The following is a 22375-nucleotide window of genomic DNA, read 5'->3' on the forward strand; positions in this document are numbered from 1 at the left end:
ATGTGCTCTTTGGCAGGTCATTTTATATATTTTAACTTTAGAAATGTTTATTTTACAAAATAAAAATTTTGTATGTCTTCTAAATTCTAGTTATAGTATATTATACTGTATTCATTAAGAGTATTTATTTGTAACATTCTATTGGCACTTTACCATAATAGTTTGAAGAACTACATTTGTAAGTTCTTTTTGTTATTTAAATAACTCCTTTGGGTGGTTTGTAAGATAAGATCTTCTATAAATTCTATTGTGACCATTATCTATAAAGTTGTATAGTTGAGTATATACAGCAAGATGTATTTGGTTCAGTTGGGAATTTAAGTTAGTAAAAACAAATGGGCAATTAGAATCTCATGTAGATTCTTGTAAGCGTTAGAATTACTTGTTATACTATGATATACTAAAGTTGTGGTTGTCCCTCTTCCAAATACACATCTATGTTGAGGTCTGATTTTCTTCAAATATTTCAAAGAATCTACCAAAATAGATTGAAGGATGACTGATATTAAAGATTTGCAAAAATCTAAAATAATGCCTCTTGTGAATAAATTTGTTTGGAAAATATTTTTCATAAAATGTTATTTCTATTAAGATGTAGTGGGCTTATTTATTTTTAATTGATGAATATATCTTTAAATTTTTAAAAAATTTTTATTAAAATTAAAAATTTTAATAAATTTTTATTTTTAATGTGTTTTTAATTTTAAATGTGTATGTTTTAATATTAAATGTGTATGTTGATAGATGAAACTGACAAAAAGAAAAAGTTCTTTGGCATCCTCTAGTTTTTGTTTTTTTTTTTTTTTGGTATGTAAAGAAGTCCTATAAGGATATTAGATAATACTGTGCTAGAAAATGGAAATAAATTGAAATGTAATCTTTTTGTTTTTCTCAACTGAATTAAAGTATTTCCTTCAAGGTTTTACAAAACAATGCAAAGTACCAGGTAGTACCCAAAAAGCTGACCATAGGCAAACGCCTAGCTCAGTGTCTACATCCAGCATTACCAGGTGGAGTTCATCGGAAGGCACTTGAAACATATGAAATTATCTTCAAAATCATTGGACCTAAGCGACTTGCCAAAGATCTTTTTTTATATAGGTAAGATTAATTTTACTATTTACATATAAATAAAATACATTTTTACTTTTATTAAATGCTGGTGTATATATTATGTATGTATGTATATATATGTATATATTAAATTTAGCTTTTTGCATCAAAAGCTAAATTGAGAACTCCTTAATGTTGGAGGTGTTCAGATATCTTAAATATTTTGATAGTTAAGTGCTTTTAAGAAATATAGAATATTCCTTAGTGTAGGATTTTTTTCCTTAGATGTCATTTATGAAGTTTTCATTAAAAATTGTTAAGACTACAATACACTGTACCTTTTTAACCTTGAGAACTACCCTGAGAAAAAGTATGATATCTTGATATCTCTTACAACATAGTTGACCATTCTCTACTTAAATAGTCTTTTTCTCTTGGCTTCTGTGATACCACGTTCTCCGGTTTACTTTCTCAATCTCCTTTACCAGTTTTTCCCTTTTCCCTGAACTTTACATTTGGAATTTTTAAGGCTTGCTTAGTCCTGCGCCTTTTGTTTTCACTTTATCATCTCTTCTTGGGCAAGCTTATCTACCCTCATGATTTATCTTTTTTGTGCTCTCAATTTCTATCACCAGTGTTGACTTCTGCTTTAAACTCCTGGCTTGCTTATCATCTCTGTGTGGATCTAAAGGTAACTGAAACTCAACGTGTTGCAAACTGAACTCATCTACTCCTGTACACTGGGCCACCTACAGTGCACTAAAGCTCAATAAATAACACCACCATCCATCCATTTACACAAACCTGAAGTCTGAATTACATTTGATATCTTTTTTCTTTGCCCATTTCTCCTTCCCCCCATACACATTTATCACTAAGAGTTCTGTTTCATACTAGTTAAGAGCAGAAGCAGTGGAGTCAAACAGTTTGTCTTTACCACTAAATAGTTCTATGTTCTTGGGCCATTTTCTTCATCTCTCTATGTGTGTATTCTCATCTGTAAAATGGGAATAAGATTACAAGTTTCATAGGATTGTTAATATAATTAAAAGATGTAATATATGTGAAGAGCTTAGAACAATGTGCAGCATATAGTTAAGTGTTCGATAAGTATTTGATATATGTATATATTATAAAATGATTACCAGAGTAAGTTTAGTTAATACATCCATCATCTCACAGTTAAATTTTTTTTTTCCTGTGCCAAGAACATTTAAGATCTACTCACTTAGCAACTTTCAGATACAGGCATACCTCAGAGATAATTGCAGGTTCAGTTCCAGACCAGCACAGTAAAGAGAATATTGCAATAAAGTGAGTCAAATGAATAGTTTGTTTTCATAGTGCATATAAAAGTAATGTTTATACTATACTCTAGTCTGTTAAGTGTACAATAGCATTATTTCTAAAAAAAAGTATATATCTTAATTTTAAAAAATACTTTATTGCTAAAAAATACTAACCATCAGCTTCCGAGTCATTATCACTAATCACAGATCAGCATAACAAATATCATAATATTGAAAATGTTTGAAAAACTGAGATTTACCAAGATGTGACACGGTGACATGAACTGAGCAAATGCTGTTGGAAAAATGATGCCAGTAGGTTTGCATGACATAGAGTTGCCACAAACCTTCAATTTATAAAAAATTCAGTATTTGCAAAGTGCTGTAAAATGAAGTATGCCTGTGTGCAATACAGTACTGTTAACTATAGTCACCAGCTGTACATTTAATAAGTTCCCCAGAACTTATCTTATAACTGGGTACCTTTTGACCACCTTCACACATTTCCTCCACTTCCCCACCACTGGCAGCTACCAGTCTCTTCTCTAAGAATTTGGGGTTTTTTAGGTTCCACATTTAAGTGAGATCATACAATCAGTATCTGTCATTCTCTAACTTATTTCACTTAACATAATGCCCTCAAGGTCCATCCATGTTATCACAAATGGCAAGATTTCTTTCCTTTTTTATGGCTGAAAAATATTCCTGTGTGTGTCACAGTTTCTTTATTCATTCATCCATTGATGGACACTTAGGTTACTTCTGTCTTGTCTATTGTAAATAATGCTCCAGTGAACATGGGAGTACAGGTATCTGTTCAGGATAGTGATTTCATTTCCTTTGGATATATATCCAGCAGTGGGGTTTATAGATTATATGGTAGGTTAATTTTTAACTTTGTGAGGCCACTCCATACTGTTTTCTGTAGTGGCTGTACCAATCTGCATTCCCACCAACAGTGTACAGGGGTTCTCTTTTCTCCACTTCCGCATCAGTACATACCTCTTATCTTTTTGGTAATAGCCATCCTAGCAGATGTGAGGTGATACTTCACTGTGGTTTTGACTTATAATTCTCTGATGATTAATGATGGTGAGCACCTTTTCATGCACCTGTTCACCATTTGAATATTTTGTTTGGAAAAAAATGTCTATTCAGGTCTTTTGCCCCAAATTTTTCAATTGGATTATTTTGGTTTTTTTTTACAGTTGAGTTGTATGAGTCCCTTATATATTTTGGATATTAACCCCTTATCGGGTATGTGGTTTGCAAATATTTCCTATGATTCCATAGATTGCATTTTCATTTTCCTGATTGTCTTGTGCAATGCTGTAGTTTTCTGGTTTGATATAGCTCCACTTATTTATTTTTGATTTTGTTTCTTGTGCTTTAGATGCCATATACAAAAAAATCATTGCTAAGACCAGTGTCAAGGAGCTTTTTCCCTGTTTTCTTCTAAGAGTTTTGTGCTTTTCAAGCCTTATATGTAAGTCTTAAATCCATTTCAAGTTAAGTCTCATGAGTGGCATAAGATAGGGGTCAAGTTTGCTTTGCATGTGTTTATCCAGTTTTCCTCCTTTTCTCTTGACATTGGTGACTAGATATCCTTTTTTTCACTTTGTTCATTCTTGTCAAAAGTTTATCAATTTTGTTAGTCTTTTTAAAAAATAAACTTAACCTTGCTGATTTACTTTACTGTGTCTGTTATTTTCTCTCTAAATTCTGTGTGCATGTCTTAAAATAGTATCTAACATCAGTAACAGGTATTTTTTAATAGTAATATATACTACATTCCAAAGATAGCACTTTAAAAAAGTTGAGGATTGCTGAGTTATTGTTGCATATAATTTTCTGATAGCTGATAGATTTTCCTTTCTTTAAGGCAAGACATATAATTCATGCCGTCTACTTTTTTTTGTCTTTTTAAAACATTTTTTTGTTACCATTAATCTACAATTACATGAAGAACATTATGTTTACTAGGGTCCACCCTTCACCAAGTCCCCCCAACATACCCCTTCACAGTCACTGTCCATCAGCATAGTAAGATGTTGTAGAATCACTACTTGTCTTCTCTGTGTTGCACAGCCCTCCCCATTCCCTGCCCCCATATTATACATGCTAATGGTAATACCCCCTTTCTTCTTCCCCGCCCTTATCCCTCCCTTCCCACCCATCCTCCCCAGTCCCTTTCCTTTGGTAACTATTAGTCCATTCTTGGGTTCTGTGAGTCTGCTGCTGTTTTGTTCCTTCAGTTTCCCTTTGTTCTTATACTCCACATATGAGTGAAATCATTTGGTACGTGTCTTTCTCTGCCTGGCTTATTTCACTGAGCATAATACCCTCTAGCTCTATCCATGTTGTTGCAAATGGTAGGATTTGTTTTTTTCTTATGGCTGAGTAATATTCCATTGTGTATATGTACCATATCTTCTTTATCCATTCATCTACTGATGGACACTTAGGTTGCTTCCATCTCTTGGCTATTATAAATAGTGCAGCGATAAACATAGGGGTGCATCTGTCTTTTTCAAACTGGAGTGCTGCATTTTTAGGGTAAATTCCTAGAAGTGGAATTCCTGGGTCAAATGGTATTTCTATTTTGAGCATTTTGAGGAACCTTCATACTGCTTTCCACAATGGTTGAACTAATTTACATTCCCACCAGCAGTATAGGAGGGTTTCTCTTTCTCCACAACCTCGCCAACATTTGTTGTTTTTGGTCTTTTCGATGATGGCGGTCCTTATGGGTATGAAGTAATACCTCATTGTGGTTTTAATTTGCATTTCTCTGATGACAAGTGATGTGGAGCATCTTTTCATGTGTCTGTTGGTCATCTGAATTTCTTCTTTGGAGAACTGTCTGTTCATCTCCTCTGCCCATTTTTAATTGGATTATTTGCTTTTTGTTTGTTGAGGTGCGTGAGCTCTTTATATATTTTGGATGTAAAGCCTTTATCGGATCTGTCACTTACGATTATATTCTCCCATACTGTAGGATACCATTTTGTTCTATTGATGGTGTCCTTTGCTGTACAGAAGCTTTTCAGCTTGATGTAGTCCCACTTGTTCATTTTTGCTTTTGTTTTCCTTGCTGGGGAGATATGTTCATGAAGAAGTGGCTTATGTTTATGTCCAAGAGATTTTTGCCTATGTTTTTTTCTAAGAATTTTATGGTTTTATGACTTACATTCAGTTCTTTGATCCATTTCAAATTTACTTTTGTATATGGGGTTAGACAGTGATCCAGTTTCATTCTCTTGCATGTAGCTGTCCAGTTTTGCCAGCACCATCTGTTGAAGAGACTGTCATTTCCCTATTGTATGTCCATGGCTCTTTTATTGAATATTAATTGACCATATATGTTTCGGTTAATGTCTGGAATCTTTATTATGTTCCACTGGTCTGTGGCTCTGTTCTTGTGCCAGTACCAAATGGTCTTGATTACTATGGCTTTGTAGTAGAGCTTGAAGTTGGGGAGTGAGATCCCTCGTACTTTATTCTTCCTTCTCAGGATTGCTTTGGCTATTCGGGGTCTTTGGTGTTTCCATGTGAATTTTTGAACTATTTGTTCCAGTTCGTTGAAGAATGTTGTTGGTAATTTGATAGGGATTGCATCAAATCTGTATATTGCTTTGGGCAGGATGGCCATTTTGATGATATTAATTTTTCCTAGCCAAGAGCATGGGATGAGTTTCCATTTGTTAGTGTCCTCTTTAATTTCTCTTAAGAGTATCTTATAGTTTTCAGGGTATAGGTCTTTCACTTCTTTAGTTAGGTTTATTCCTAGGTATTTTATTCTTTTTGATGCCATTGTGAATGGAATTGCTTTCCTGATTTCTCTTTCCATTAGTTCATTGTTAGTGTATAGGAAAGCCACAGATTTGTGTGTGTTATTTTTGTATCCTGCATCTTTGCTGAATTCCGATATTAGTTCTAGTAGGTTTGGAGTGGAGTCTTTAGGATTTTTATGTACAATATCATGTCATCTGCAAATAGTGACAGTTTGACTTCTTTTTTACTGATCTGGATTCCTTGTATTTCTTTGTTTTGTCTGATTGCCATGGCTAGGACCTCCAGTACTATGTTGAATAACAGTGGGGAGAGGGGGGATCCCTGTCTTGTACCCCATCTCAGAGGAAAAGCTTTCAGCCTCTAGCTGTTCAGTATGATGTTGGCTGTGGGTTTATCATATTTGGCCTTTATTATGTTGAGGTACTTGCTCTCTATACCCATTTTGCTGAGAGTTTTTATCATGAATAGATGTTGAATTTTGTCAAATGCTTTTTCAGCATCTATGGAGATGATCATATGGTTTTTTGTCCTTTTTGTTTATGTGGTGGATGATTTTGATGGATTTTCAAATGTCATACTATCCTTGCAACCCTGGGATGAATCCCACTTGGTCATGGTGTATGATCCTTTTGATGTATTTTTGAATTCAGTTTGCTAATATTTTGTTGAGTATTTTTGTATGTACGTTCATCAGGGATATTGGTCTGTAATTTTCTTTTTTGGTGGGGTCTTTGCTGGTTTTGGTATTAGGGTGATGTTGGCTTCATAGAATGAGTTTGGGAGTATTCCCTCCTCTTCTGTTTTTTGGAAAAGTTTAAGGAGAATGGATATTATGTCTTCTCTGGATGTCTGATAAAATTCCGAGGTAAATCCATCTGGCCCAGGGGTTTTGTTCTTGGGTAGTTTTTTGATTACCGCTTCAATTTCTTTGCTGGTAATTGGTGTGTTTAAATTCTAGTGTGTTGTTCAGTGCCTCTGTGTCCTTACTTATTTTCTGTCTGGTGCATCTGTCCTTTGGAGTGAGTGGTGTGTTGAAGTCTCCTAAAATGAATGCATTGAATTCTATTTTCTCATTTAATTCTGTTAGTATTTGTTTCACATATGTTGGTGCTCCTGTATTGGGTGCATATATATTTATAATGGTTATATCCTCTTGTTGGACTGAGCCCTCTATCATTATGTAATGTCCTTCTTTATCTCTTGTTACTTTCTTTCTTTTGAAGTCTATTTTGTCTGATACTAGTATTGCAACACCTGCTTTTTTCTCCCTGTTGTTTTGCATGAAATATTTTTTTCCATCCCTTGACTTTTAATCTGTGCATGTCTTTGGGTTTGAGGTGAGTCTCTTGTAAGCAGCATATAGATGGGTCTTGCTTTTTTATCCATTCTATTACTCTGTGTCTTTTGATTGGTGCATTCAGTCCATTTACATTTAGGGTGATTATTCAAAGATATGTACTTATTGCCTTTGCAGGCTTTAAGTTTGTGGTTACCACAAGTTCAATGTTAGCTTCTTTACTATCTAGCCATCTAACTTAACTCTCTTATTAAGCTATTATAAACACAGTCTGATGATTCTTTATTTCTCTCCCTTCTTATTCCTCCTCCTCCATTCTTCATATGTTGGGTGTTTTGTTCTGTGCTCCTTTTAGCAGTGTTCCCATCTAGAGCAGTCCCTCTAAGATACGCTGTAGAGGTGGTTAGTGAGAGGCAAATTCCCTCAACTTTTGCTTGTCTGGGAATTGTTTAATCCATCCTTCATATTTAAATGATAATCATGCTGGATACAGTATTCTTGGTTCAAGGCCCTTCTGTTTCCTTGCATTAAATATATCATGCCATTCTCTTCTGGCCTGTAAGGTTTCTTTTAAGAAGTCTGATGATAGCCTGATGGGTTTTCCTTTGTAGGTGACCTTTTTCCTCTGTCTAGCTGCCTTTAAAACTCTGTCCTTGTCCTTGATCTTTGCCATTTTAATTATTATTTGTCTTGGTGGTGTCCTCCTTCGGCCCCTTCTGTTGGGAGTTCTGTGTACTTCTGTGGTCTGATTAATTATTTCCTCCCCCAGTTTGGGGAAGTTTTCAGCAATTATTTCTTCAAAGACACTTTCTATCCCTTTTTCTCTCTCTTCTTCTTCTGGTACCCCTATAGTGCGGATATTGTTCATTTTGGTTTGGTCACACCGTTCTCTTAATATTGTTTCGTTCCTTGAGATCCTTTTATCTCTTGCTGTGTCAGCTTCTATGCGTTCCTGTTCTCTGGTTTCTATTCCATCAATGGCCTCTTGCATCTTATCCATTCTGCTTATAAATCCTTCCAGAGATTGTTTCATTTCTGTAATCTCCTTCCGGACATCATCCCTTAGCTCTTGCATATTTCTCTGCAGCTCCGTCAGCATAGTTATGACCTTTATTTTGAATTCTTTTTCAGGAAGATTGGTTAGCTCTATCTCATTCTCAGGGGTTGACTCTGTGATTTTGGTCTGTATCAAATTCGTCTGCCTTTTCATGGCAATAGAGGTAGTTGTGCAGGGCTGGCGCGTGTTTTGGGTGGGAGAACGTCCCTTCTTGCTGGTTTGTGGCCTTCCTCTCTTGGGATAACAGCGACCTCTCACGGCTTGTGCTAGGCAGCTGCGTGCAGACAGGGCCTCTGATTCTTGCCCGGCCACTGTGGAGTTAAGTTCCGCAGTTGCTGTGGGCATGGCTGGCCTCAGGCTGCTGCTCCAATATGGTGGAGCCGCGTCAGAGGGGAAACAGGCAGGAGGCTGTTTATTGCTGTGAGGGGCCTCCAAGCTGTGCTGCCGTCCAGGGGGTTAGGGCACCCAGAGTTCCCTGGGATTCCCAGCTGCTAGGCTAAGTGTCCCAGGACGCTTCCGTCCAGCTTTGGGGTCCCTGTTCCTTTAAGACTTTCAAAAGACTTTGCTTTTCTTTGCCCTAGGGGTGCCAGCTGCGGGGACCCACTCAGAGGTCTTACTGTCCCGTTTCCCTAGTATCCAGCACCCCACGCGCTGGGTGTCTGTGCTCCAGTGCGGATGGCTGGGGCTGGGTGTTTAGCAGGCTTGGGCTCCATCTCCCTCCCTGCTCCGACTCCTCTCCTCCCACCAGGAGCTGGGGTGAGGGGCGCTCGGGTCCCGCTGGGCCACGGCTTGTATCTTACCCCCTTTGTGAGGCACTGGGTTCTCGCAGGTGTGGATGTAGTCTGGCTGTTGTCCTGTATCTTCTGGTCTCTCTTTTAGGGATAGTTGTATTTGTTGTATTTTCAAAAATATATGTGGTTTTGGGAGGAGATTTCCGCTGCTCTACTCATCCTCCCATCTTGGTTCCACCCTCTTCCTTCTACTTTTTAAGCTCTTAAATAGCATTGATTTTACCTTAACAGTTGTTTTACAAACTTGTAGTATATCTGATTTTATCAGTATTATGTTATATATGAATAATAAATTCTAGGATACCATTTCTGAATACCATTTCTAAATATGACATCCTTACACATACAAACATTATGGAGTAAAATTATATTGGTTATCTATATATTTTAGAAATATAGCTAATTTAGAAACTAAAGTTCATATTAATGCTAGACTTTATTTTTTATTATGTAATTCCCTTAATCTTATGGCTTATGGTTTAACATAGTTGTATACATTTTTAAAGCTCTGTAACCTAATATATGATAATACCATATTGCTCCTTCAAGCTTTATTTTTAAATAGAGCACACAAAAGTGTTACTAAGAAGGCTTGATGTGCAGTTTGAACATCTTGAAATATTAAATGGGTAGGTAAAGTAAGCTTTTCATAATAAAAATCTGTACATCCAGCAAGAAAGAGATTTTAGAGTGTCAGCATTTAGGTGGCATTTGAAGCCAAGAGAATAAGTGAGAGCACCCAGGTACATTGTGCATCATAATGAGGAAAAAGGAATGAGACTACTCTGCGAATATTTAGGAGTCATGTTATTTACAGGGCAGGTGGTGTAAAGTAGTCAGTAAAAAGGAACAAGAAGAGTCATAAATAGAAATTGTACCAGGAGACAGAGCTAACCTGTGAGACAGAAGGGAAGAGAGTTTCAAAAGGACGTTGTGGTTAGTAGCATCAGATATTACAGGCCAGTGAGACAGAGTCAGGGCTGGAAAATAGACCATTGGCTCTGGCATTAGTAAATATTGGTGACCATAAACGAGAACAGTTTTGAGTGGAGGATGTAGAAGTATCACGACTGGAGATCAGATGGAAGGTGATAAATTGGGGAAAATTATTATTTTTTTCTTCAAAAGTTGAAATAGGAAGGTGCCTTGAAGCCAGGGGGTAGGTAAGTTAAAGGGATTTTTGGATTTGTTGTTGCAGTTTGTTCTCCTTTTAGAATCATGGGGAAAGATTTAAGCACAATTATGTTGAAAGACAAAGGTCAGTGGAAGACGAAAGGTAGAAGTTGTGGGGAAGAAAAAGGATTATGGGTGAAGCAGGGCCCTGGCAGTGGCAGATATTGAGACACATGGAGGAAGATATCTTTGAAGAGACTGTAACTGTACCTTTAGGTCAAACTGTATCTGTAACTGGAGGCAGAAAAGTTGGAAGATGAGGGGGATTCTCTCTTGATAAGCTGTATTTTCATTACAAATGAGGAGCAAGAGAGATTCTTAATTCATTTATTAAGTACTTTCTAAGTGTGGGACTTGGTGCTTGGGACTTAGGATACAGAATAGAAAGATAGTCATGGTCTCTTGCTTTCTTATATTTACAGATTACCTATTAGAATTACTTATTGTTGTTAGTAAGTATAGAATTACTTATTAGAATTATTAAGTATTTAGTTTTATAGGAACACCGAATGGGAACCTAACCTAGTCTAATTAGGAGACAGTTTCCTCCAGGAAACTGGTTCAGATGAGTCCTGAAAGTCTAGGAGTCACCTAGACAACAAAGATGATTTAAGGAAGGAGCAGAAACTGTAACTTCCAGAGCAGCTTGTGCAAAGGCTTGGACATTAAAGAGAGTGTGACAAGTTCTAAAACAAACCTGAAAGAAATTTTTATATATAGCTGGAACAGAAGGTTCAGGAATAAAATTGGTAAGCATATGTGGGCAGTACAGAGGTGTGGAGTAGCAAGATGTTAAAATGCCACTAAGCACTTTACGATTGTATCTGAAAGGGGACAGGAAACCAGTGAGGGGTTTTACTGAGGACAGCTGCTTCAGAGCAATACTGAAGCAGTCCCTGGTAAAACAGAATGATTGAAATATGATGGTAGTTTCTTCTAAGGAAATACATGGTGGAGATGGAAATAATTTATTATATTCAGAAAATATATAGGAGAGACTTGGAGAGAAAACTTGGTGATTGCAAGTTAGAGTAGATTTTTTTTTTAAAGGCCAAGAATCATCCCTAGATTTATAGCTTTTGGTCAGCCAGATGGATGATAATGCCATATTTTGAAATGAAAGTTACAGGAGAAGGAACAGATTTGTAGGGATAGGGGGGAATTCTGTTTAGGAATCTTGAAATTTGAAGACCTTGTGAAATAACTAGTTAGCCATTGTGTTTATGAATATGAAGTTCCAGTGACAGACCTGGGTTGGTTAAATGGGTGTAGAAGTTATCAATATACAGAGTATCATTTTAAGCTGATCAGTATAACTTACTATTTCATTAGAAAGTAAAAGATTTATATACACATGTAGGTACATATGAATTAATATTTTGTAGTTATTTTGCTTTTACCCAACCCCTTTTGTTTTTACTTTTTTAAAACAGTTCTGGATTATTTCCTCTTCTTGCAAATGCTGCCATGTCTGTGAAACCAACATTGCTCAGTTTATATGAGGTATATTACCTGCCTTTGGGTAAAACACTGAAGCCTGGTCTACAAGGATTGCTGACTGGTATTCTTCCTGGATTAGAGGAAGGATCAGAGTACTATGAGAGGTAGGATGGTGCTGTGTTTGATGCAGCTAAGTAATCAAAGTTGGGGATTTGTCAGTAAATATCCTTAGAAACATTTTGTGATATTTTAACATCACTAATTATTCTAGCCACTTCGATATATCACCTGAAGACTTTTCATAGCAGAAAATGTATTACAGTGTATCTAGTCTGTGTGTCACCGTGAAAATACAACTAGGTATCAAGAGCACAGACATGGGACATAGACGACTAGGTTCAAATCCTGGCTTGACAGACACTGAGCTTAGGAGAGCTTTTTCAATGTTTCTGATCTTTAGTCAGTTTCCTCATTTATAAACCAAGCATAATACCTATTTCATTGTGTTATTATAATAATAAAGTCATTTAGACCAGTAAGTGACTTAGCTTAGCACATTATAAGTCAACCAAAAAATTTTAACGCATAATTCAAAATAATAAAACAACAGATAGGACTTCTAAATTTATAAAATGAGAAATTGGGCCGTGTGCCAATCGTCTTTGAATTGTTAATGGTGGAAAACACCCTAGCACTAAGTGCTGTGCTGTATCAACTAACTTTTCACATGATATTCTTGATATTTTAACTTTTCAAAAAATAATTAACATCGTTTTGGAGTCTATTTCTTTTGAGGTTAATAGTTGTAGACAATGCATGATGACATTAAGTATCTCATTACTGATGTTCTTACTAAAAAGGAAATTATGAGCTGGGGTGGCAAAAATAGAAAATGCCAAACTTAGTTTATGACTGTACTTGATGATTTAAATTTAAACAATTTATTCTAGGGCATTCTACTGTATTTTATTGTATTTCATATTCTCCCATAATGCACTAAGAGTCTAATTCTGAAAATGTTGGATTACCTTTATGAACTACTTGGAGAAAAAATAATTTTGTCCTCAAAACATACCATTTGCTTTTATTAAGTTTCTTACTTGCTTACAATTTTAGAAACACAAGGAGATTATTTCATTTACTTTATAATTTCATTACATTAATTCTTCTAAGGGAAACATAAAATCAATACCACTTTATAACTCTACTAGTTACAATTAAAATTTTACATAAAAGGTGAATTATCTTTATAACTGTGGTATCTATGATTTATCTTGTTACGTGTCTTAGTCTGTTTTGGCTGCTGTAAGAAAATACCACAGACTGGTTGGCTTATAAAAAACAGGAATTTATTTCTCACAGTTCTGGAGGCTGGGCGTCCAAGACCAGTGTATCCACGTGGTTGTGTTGTGTTGAGAGCACTCTTCCTGGAGCACAGTTGGAGCCTTCTCCCCGGGTCCTCACACAGAAGGGGCTTGGAGCTCTGTGGGATTTCTTTGATAAGGACATTAGTCTCATTCATGAGGGCTCTACACTCATGATTTAAGCACCCCCAAAGGCTCCACCTTCTAATACCATCACCTTTGGGGGCTAGGGTTTTAACATATGAATTTTGAGGGGACACAAACATTCAGATTTTGCCAGTTATTTTACACAGGTTCTACAAAGGTATTTGTAAACATGTTCTTTCAATGCATAGATAAATTGAGGCCAAAGGGACAGTTAGTATTAAATCATAAAGGAAGTAAACAGGAGAACTCTTCACCAGCTTCTCTTGGTTCTGACTCTCCTGTACTACAGTGTAATAGATTTCCATGTATCACATTGTCTATCTTATGTTTAAAACAAATCAAAAGTGAGTAATCTTTAAATGAAGTCCCTAATAAAGTAATGATGCATCTTTGATTCTTGTCATAGGTCTAATTCACTAAGGTTGTTATGAATAATTTAATGTGATTTTAAAGAGAAAGAAACATTGGAAATGTCCTTTAAAATTTTGTAGAAAATCAACAGAAGATATATTCTGCTTATAAGATTACTATTAAGTAGAATGTATGTGATGTTTAACAACCCATTGGACGGACTTGTGGTTTTCATTTTACAGATAAGGAAACTGAACTGAAAAAGGATTAAGACATTTCCCCAAATTGTTACCCTTCTTAAATCACTTTATTTTGTACCTCAGAACAAACACATTGTTGGAAAAGGTTGCTGCTGCAGTGGACCAGTCAGCATTCTACAGTGCCCTCTGGGGTAGTCTTCTCACCAGTCCTGCTGTGCGTTTACCTGGAATCACGTATGTTCTCGCCCACTTGAACAGGAAGCTTTCCATGGAAGATCAGCTTTATATAATTGGCAGTGACATTGAGCTAATGGTAGGTCTCTGTATAGTTGCTCATTTAACTTACAGCCAGGCACACTATTCCAAACCAGTAGTAAGAATTGTGTCATGAGCAAAGTTCCTATTTTCATGGGGCTTACATTTTCCTCAAGGTAACTTAAAAAAAACAAAATATTGCTAATTATTGTTTTTTTAAAAGCTTCAATTTTTTTTATGGAAAATGAATTGTTATTTATGCTATCTCCATTATCTGTTATTCTAGCAAATAAGTGGTCTTTATTACTACCTTGCTAACTGATCAGACCACTGTTAACATAGCCACATTCATTATATTACTCCAAATGGGACCTTTGCTTTGATCATGGCTTCCTTTTAGGGAAGATGGATTTTAGACAAAGTTACAGCCAGATTCTATGTGGGATTTGTGTAAGAGGATATCATACTAAAGTAGAAGGGAAAGGTAGTAGAAAAAAATCGCATTGATTGCTTGCTTATACTTAAAAATTTTAAGATTAGGAACAGAAGGAAACTTTTTCTCTTTATAGAGTACTATACTTTTAAAATGAGACATGAATTTAAAACAAAGAAATCTTCAAGGGTCATTTTGGGAAGCTTAAAAAAATGATGACTAATCATCCTTTGCTTTTTCCCCATATGATTATGAAATGATTGAGATTTTTATGTGGATTTTTGGTTACATTTATTGAAGTATAATTAGCATACACTGAAATTCGTCTTACTTATACAGTCGTATGAATTTTGACAAATGCATGTAGTCAAGTAACCAATACTACAGTCAGGATACAGAACACTGTATCACCCCAGAAAGTTCTTTTGTGCCCCTTTGTAGTAATTCCTGTTCCCCTGTACTCACAGGCTCTTGCAATCACTGGTCTGTTTTCTGTTCCAGTAGTTGTGCTTTTCCAGAATGTTATATAAATGGAATCATACAGTATCAGCCATTAAGTCTAGTTTCTCTCACTTCGTATAACACATTTGAGATTTAGCCATGTTTTTGCATATATCGTAGTTCCTTTATTTTGCTGTGTAGTGTTTTATTGTATGAAATGTACCACAGTTCATTGATTTGCTGATTAATGAACATTTTGTCTCTAGTTTTTGCAATTATGAATAAAGCTACTGTAAACCTTTGCACACAGTTTGCATAGACATATGTTTTTATTTCTTGGAAAAATGCCTAGGAATAGGATTCCTGATTCATGTAGTAAATGTTCTTTTAGCTTTTTTAGATAACACCTTTATTGAGATATAATTCACATACCATAAAATTTACCCTTTTGAATTGTACAATTGAGTGGTTTTTAGTATATTCACAAATTGTGCAACTGCCACCACTAATTTCAGAACATTTTTTATCACCTCAAAAAGATACCCTGTATTTGTTAATCACATCACATTTCCCCCTCACTGCTGTCCCTGGCCATTTCTAATCTACTTTCTATTTCTATAGATTTGCCTATTCTAGACTTTTCATATAAATGCACTTATAGAATAAGTAGCCTTTTATGAATGGCTTCTTTCACTTGCCATGGTATTTTCAAGATTCATCCATGTTGAATGAAGCATGTATCAATACGTCATTCCTTTTTATGGCTGAATAATAAGTCCATTGTATGGATAATATCACATTTTAATTATCCCAACCATTAGTTGATAGATGTTTTAATTATCCCAACCATTAGTTTAATTATCCCAACTATTAGTTGATAGTTACTTCTTTTTTGGCTATTTGAATAATGTTCTATGAATATTGATGTATAAGTTTTTATGTACACTAGGTTTTCATTTCATTTAGGTATAAACCTAGTAGTGGAATTACTGAGTCATATGGTGACTGTGTTTAACTGTTTGATGAACTGGCAAACTGTTTCCAAACTGACTTTACCAATTTGCATTTCCACCAACAGTATACTGGAATTCCCATTTCTCCACGTCCTTTTCAACATTTGTTATTGGTTGTCTTTTTTATTATAATCACCTTAGTAGGTATAAAGTGTTATCTCATTGTGGTTTAATTTGCATTTCTCTAATGACTAATGATGTTGAATATATGTTTTTGTGGTTATTGGCCATTTTAAATATTTTCTTTGGAAAATTCTATTCAAATTCTCTGTCCATTATTTAAATTGGGTTATATCCTTTTTATTGATTTGTAGTTCTTTATATATTCTGGATATTAAAATCTTATGTACATGATTTAAAAATATTTTCTGCCATTATGTGAATTGTCTTCTCACATTCTTGGTAGAGTCCTTTGAAGTACAAAAATTTTAATTTTGATCGAGTCCAATTTACCTGTTTTCTCTTTTGTTTTTTGTGCTTTTGGTGTTAAATATTATCTAACAAATTGTATCTAATCCAAGGTCACAATCATTTACTCTTATGTTTTCTTCTAGTGTATGTTTATAAGAAACTATTTTCCAAAATGATGTACCACTTTTATGCTGATTTTTAAGTGTAGTGTTAATTTCCTTTTAATGACCTAGTAGAAGTTTAAACAAGTCATTTTTAAAAATTTCTTTAAAAACTAAGTGCCATAATTGGAAAACTATTTGCAATACATAACAGTCAAAGGACTAACCTCCCTATTATTCAGAGCCAGGAGAAATAAGTAACTATGAACAATCAAGTAGAAAAATGGATTTGAACAGATAACCTGAAGGAAATAAAAATAATTCTAACACATGAAAAGATGCTAAACATTATTTATAATATATATTAAAATTTAAACTATACCAAGATACCAGTTTTAATATATCAGATTGGCAAAAATTTTTAAATGTATGAATAAACATGGAAAGATAGAAGTGTCACACATGGCTAGTAGGAATATAAATAAGTATAAAACCTTAATAGAAAACATTGCACTATTTAAATTGCAAGTGCACATACCTTGAGACCTGGCAGTTCTACTTTGAAGGATTTATCCTACAGGTGTATTTGTTCATCACATAAGTATATTGCAGCATTATTTGCAAATGTAAATGTTTGCAAACAGTATAAATGTCCATCATTAAGAGCCTAGTAAATAAATTAGGATTCATCTGTGAAATAAAGTATTTATTTGGTCATAAAAAACCCACGAAGCTCTAAGGAAAGATCTCTGAAGTACATTGTTAAATGAAAAAAGCAGAATTTGGGATATAGAGATGCATGTATTTGATTTACTTATATTTACAGAAAATATTCACTGGTAATACTAGTTACTTGCAAAAAGGAAACTGGGTGGTTGGGAGACAGGAGATGAAAGAGAACCTTTTTGCTGTATATTCGTGTGCTCCTTAATTTGTAAACCTTCATAATATATTTACCAATTCAAAATAATGTAAATACATTTAATTAATGATAAAATCAGAAGCATACTTTTATTTATTGGAGAAAATGAAGCATTGTTACATTTTCATGGTAAATATTTTCAGTACAATAGACAATAGATATTAAAGGCTCTCTTATTTCAGGTAGAAGCAGTAAGTACTTCGGTGCAGGACTCAAGTGTTCTTGTACAGAGAAGCACACTGGACCTCATACTCTTCTGTTTCCCATTCCACATGAGTCAGGTAAAACATTGATGCCAATATTATATAAGGCATACTTTGGAAATTAATAGATTCCTGATGTGTAGTGTTTCTTTTTTCTTTCCTTTTTTTTTTTATTATCAAATAAGAAAATCAGAGTGGTTCAACAATCCCCCTCTCCTTTCCACGCACCCCTACTCCTGCTCCCTCCCCCTTGGTAACCATTAGTCACTTCTCAGTGTCTGAGTCTAATGCTGTTTTGCTTTGTTTTTATATTCTGCAAATAAGTGAAATCATAAGGTATTTGTCTTTCTTTGCCTGGCTTATTTCACTGAGCATACTACCCTCTAGATCCATCCATGGTATTACAAATGGCAGGATTTCTTCTCTTTTTATGGCTTAATGATATTACATTGTGTATATGTACTGCATCTTCTTTATCCATTCACCATTTGATGGACACTTACGTTACTTCCATATCTTGGCTATTGCAAACAGTGCAGCGATAAACATAGGGGTTCATATATCTTTTTGAGTTAGGAATTTTGTTTTCTTTGGGTAAATTCCTAGGAGTGGAATTACTGGGTCAAATGGTATTTCCATTTTTAGTTTTCTGAGGTACCTGTTATTTATTAAATTGGATTTAATTTGGATTCTTTGGTTTTATAAGCCAATAAATGCATACATAGAAAATAAGTTTCTTTCTGTAGTGGAATTTGTGAAATTTTTGAAAAAAAGTTTATTGATTTGGGTAAGTATATGGACATTGAAATAGATTATTTTATACCTTAAAAAAAGATTATAACCTATAAATACAGGAGATCCTCATTGCTAGCTCTGAGTGAGCCAAGACTCTGAGGCCCTGGCCTTCCACCCAGCTGTTATCTCTGTCCTGATGTTATCTTTTCTTGATATGATGATTTCAGGATGTCTGTTGGACCCTTAGCAGAGTTTACTGTAATTCGAAAGACAAGTATTTAGTCACTGTGGCATTCTCTAGTACTTTTAATTACAAATGAGAGCAGCTAACCTAACAAATAATGAAAGAAGCATTTTATTGCTGCAACTTAATTTAATCATATCCTCATTTTAAAGAAGTGATCTAAATTATTTTGAGTTGAGGACTAATTGTGAGGACTGATTTAGAACCACCAACATGTGAGCATTCAGAGTGGTGGAACTATATACCTAACAAAATAAGATACAGAGAATTTCTACCTTGGAAAAAAAGTAAGTTTATTGCTAAAAAGCCATTAGCAGAAAAGACTATTATTTGGGTATTTTTTTAAGACCTGTGGTTAGTAGATAACTAGTGAATTTTCATTATGATTGGCCATGATCAAATCTTTCTTAATTAGTTTATTCAGCTTGAATTTGAATTATTAATAATTGAAGGATTTTATATTTCATTGCCTATTACTGTCCCTAACTGGGACATAGAAACCACCCCATTTTTATTTTGAGACTTTCCGTCCTTAAACCAGGGACATTTATTCTGCAAAAACACCTGCTGGGACATATCACTGTAGTCTAAACTTATCAGTATAGGTGTGGGCAAATAGCTCACGAGGTAAGAATGATTTTTACTTTTTTAAAGGCTCATAAAAGAAAATGAAAATGTGCCAATGAAATATGTGTTACTCAAAAGCTTAAAATATTTATTATGTGGCCCATTATTGAAAAATTTATTGAACTTTTACTCTTAAACTTTCCCATTGTTTCTTCCCTTCCAGACATTCAGTGTTATTAGCCCTTTAGTATACTGATATGTAACCCAAAAAGATCTTAGTAATTAAGTTATGGTAGACTTAATTTGGGAAGAACTTAATTTGTAATCTCATTAGACCAGTGTTTTTTAACAGTTTTCCAGCCTGAGCTTCCTCCATTATTACTTTCTTACTCCACCACCTCAGTACTCCTACCGGTCAAGATTTTGTCAAAGTCTTGACAAAATTTATATTAGTACTAATTTATATTAGGAAAACAATAGCTATGTTGAGTGCATTTTTTAAAAGTTCATACCCTACCCACTGTACCAAATTATTAGATTATCTGAAAATAGAGATCAAGACAAAGTCATCTTTGTTCCCTATTTTCCCTCTTCACATGTCTTGCCTATAATAAACTTAGCAAATATTGATTGTAATTATAACTTAAGAGAGTCTTAATTATATTATCCCAAAAGGATGATTGCTGTTAGGCTTCAACAGTTGACAAGTATTAGACTCTATGTGTTTTATGGAAAGTTGATCCTAGTCTCTAATACTTATACTTTTAAATGAGACTTTACTGGAGTTTTTCCCATATTAGAAATGTGTGGTGATGTCAATAGTAGTAAAGAAGTGACTTGTTATTTTCTTAAGCGTAGTTTTTCTCTCAAAATAAATTGGGAGACATTAGTACTTCTCAGGATTTTGTGACAATATCTATAACCTACATATCTGATGTTAAATAGAAAGATCAGCATTTCTCAAATGCTTTGGTTTCAGGACCCCATTACACTCTTTAAAATACTAAGAATCCTAAAAAAATCTTTTGCTTATGTAGGTTAGATCTATTTATATTTATCATATTAGACAAATGTTTAAATATTTACTAATTCATTTAAAAGTGACAGTAATCAGTAAAAAAGTTAATACTAAAAAATTAGAGGAAACAAAAAGAATAGCATTGTTTTATCATTTTACAAATCTCTTTAATGTCTAAGAGAAAGCAGAATGCTTCTTTATTCAATCTGTTGTGATTTGTTCTTTTGATTGGAGTATTTGATCATAATCTAATCTCACACTGATATGCAGAGCTCTGTAAGCTATAACTGCAGTATGGAATCTAAAATCATATCAATGAACTTTTCATGTTCTGTTTCATTAAAATCCACCAGTCTTTCTTGCAGTTGTATACATGCTTTTGTAGCATCATGGTTGGTTATTGGGAAAATGAAAAATATGAGTAAATGTTGGTTTACTGAATTATGCAGATCTTCCTAATGTTAACACAATAAGAAACACATTTATTACTATCACTACTGATCTCATCAATAAAATGTTTTAGCTATTGGGAAGCTTTCAAGACAATCAATATAATACAACTTCAAGCCAAACACAAATTTTCCAAAATCCTAATTTTCTCTTGGAAGCTCAAATTATTTTAGTTTTAACAATGAATATTAATTGTTTTCCTCCCAGTGACAGGCTTATTTTGATTACTTTTGAGAAAATGTTTGCCAACTGTCTAAGCTTGAGTAATCATATTTTGTTATCAGTCATTCTTTCAGGTAAAAGTGGTATTGTATGGAAAAAAAACCCTGATAGTTCAGCTCACAATTCAACAGTCATGCTACTGTTTTTGCTACTGTTTGTTATACCTCAGTATAAATCAGAGTGCCTTTTCATGACACAGAGTATTAAAACACAGGTACTCCAGAGTCAATATTTAATAAAATTAATTTTTGCTGTTTCATCAATATTGAACTAGTCTTTTTTGTTTTGTTTCCTTTTTTATTTTACTGTGAATATGTGGCTGTAGAAGTTGCAATGACTATAAGCAGAGTGAGTGCCACTGTTGCTTTGCTTTTTTGTGAGCTGAGATGCCAGCAGTTTCACTTATTATTGCATGATCAGAACAAATGTCAACACATCAAAAAAGGCAAATTAACATCTTAGTATTGTTATGAGTATAGTTTCTACTATGCCTTGTGGACCTCTTAAAAGGATGAAGAGATCCTCAGTAATCCAGGAACCACACTTTGAGAATTGCTCAGATTAGTAGGAAATATTTATATCCAGATAAGTGACCATGATGTGTTTGCTGTTGATGATCTGGGTTCTGCAACATCTCAGTTATTTCTGTAAGATTCCTTCAAAACAAGTAAGCTGGGTGAATCCTTTCTAATACTATCAAGAAGCATGGTGTAGTAAAGAGTTGACAAGTCTATGATTAAGGAGATGTCAGTTCTCCATCCATCTGGGCCACTAACCAGACATTTGAATTTGGCTAATGCTTAGGCCATGTGAGGCTCAGTCCTTTATTCTAGAGTGGTCATTGGACTAGGTGATTTCCATATTACTTTCTAATGTTTGGATTTCAAGAGTCTATTCTGAAGTAATTATCTACTAATATTCTTAAAATTAACAGCAATTTAATTAGCCACCCTTCTTTTATCCTTCTTTTAACTTTACCTTTTTTAGCTAAAACTAGATCTCCTTTTGTAAAATCATTTTTTAAATATCTGTTAAAACTATAGGAAAGAGGCAAAGAAAAAATGAAAAATGAATTATTTCTCTTTAAAAGACTTGGAGTAAAATGAAAAAAATTAACATTTGTTAAAGCTTAAGTTATAGGTACAAAAAGCATTCATTTTATTTTCTGTATTTCAATGTATGTTTGAAATACAAAAAAGTTAAAAAAACAAGAAATGAAAGATGGAATTGATGGAAGATCATGAATTTATAGAGTTTATAATTAGTTGAAACTACTGTGAATGTGTAAGACTAAAAGTTTATGTTTTTTTGTTTCTGTCCCCTCTTGCTCCATTTTCTTTGTTTTTTTTCAGATTTTGCTCATTTGTATAGGATAGAGAACTTTAAACTGGAGGTTAAAATAA

General features: G+C 34.3%; 1 protein-coding gene across 9 annotated transcripts in view; it reads left to right on the forward strand.

The window, feature by feature from the left end:
* DOP1A (DOP1 leucine zipper like protein A) overlaps positions 1 to 22375 on the forward strand; it is a 134860-nt gene that overhangs the window by 40089 nt on the left and 72396 nt on the right. For all 9 annotated transcript variants that reach the window (XM_036896955.2, XM_036896946.2, XM_036896951.2 and 6 more), the window contains exons 3-6: positions 920 to 1101; positions 11889 to 12059; positions 14081 to 14270; positions 17716 to 17814. In XM_036896955.2, coding sequence (XP_036752850.2) covers positions 920 to 1101; positions 11889 to 12059; positions 14081 to 14270; positions 17716 to 17814 — 642 coding nt within the window. The remainder of the gene's footprint in view (positions 1 to 919; positions 1102 to 11888; positions 12060 to 14080; positions 14271 to 17715; positions 17815 to 22375) is intronic.

This window comes from Manis pentadactyla, chromosome 12, assembly GCF_030020395.1.
Source record: "Manis pentadactyla isolate mManPen7 chromosome 12, mManPen7.hap1, whole genome shotgun sequence".
In the NCBI taxonomy this organism is placed as follows: domain Eukaryota; kingdom Metazoa; phylum Chordata; class Mammalia; order Pholidota; family Manidae; genus Manis; species Manis pentadactyla.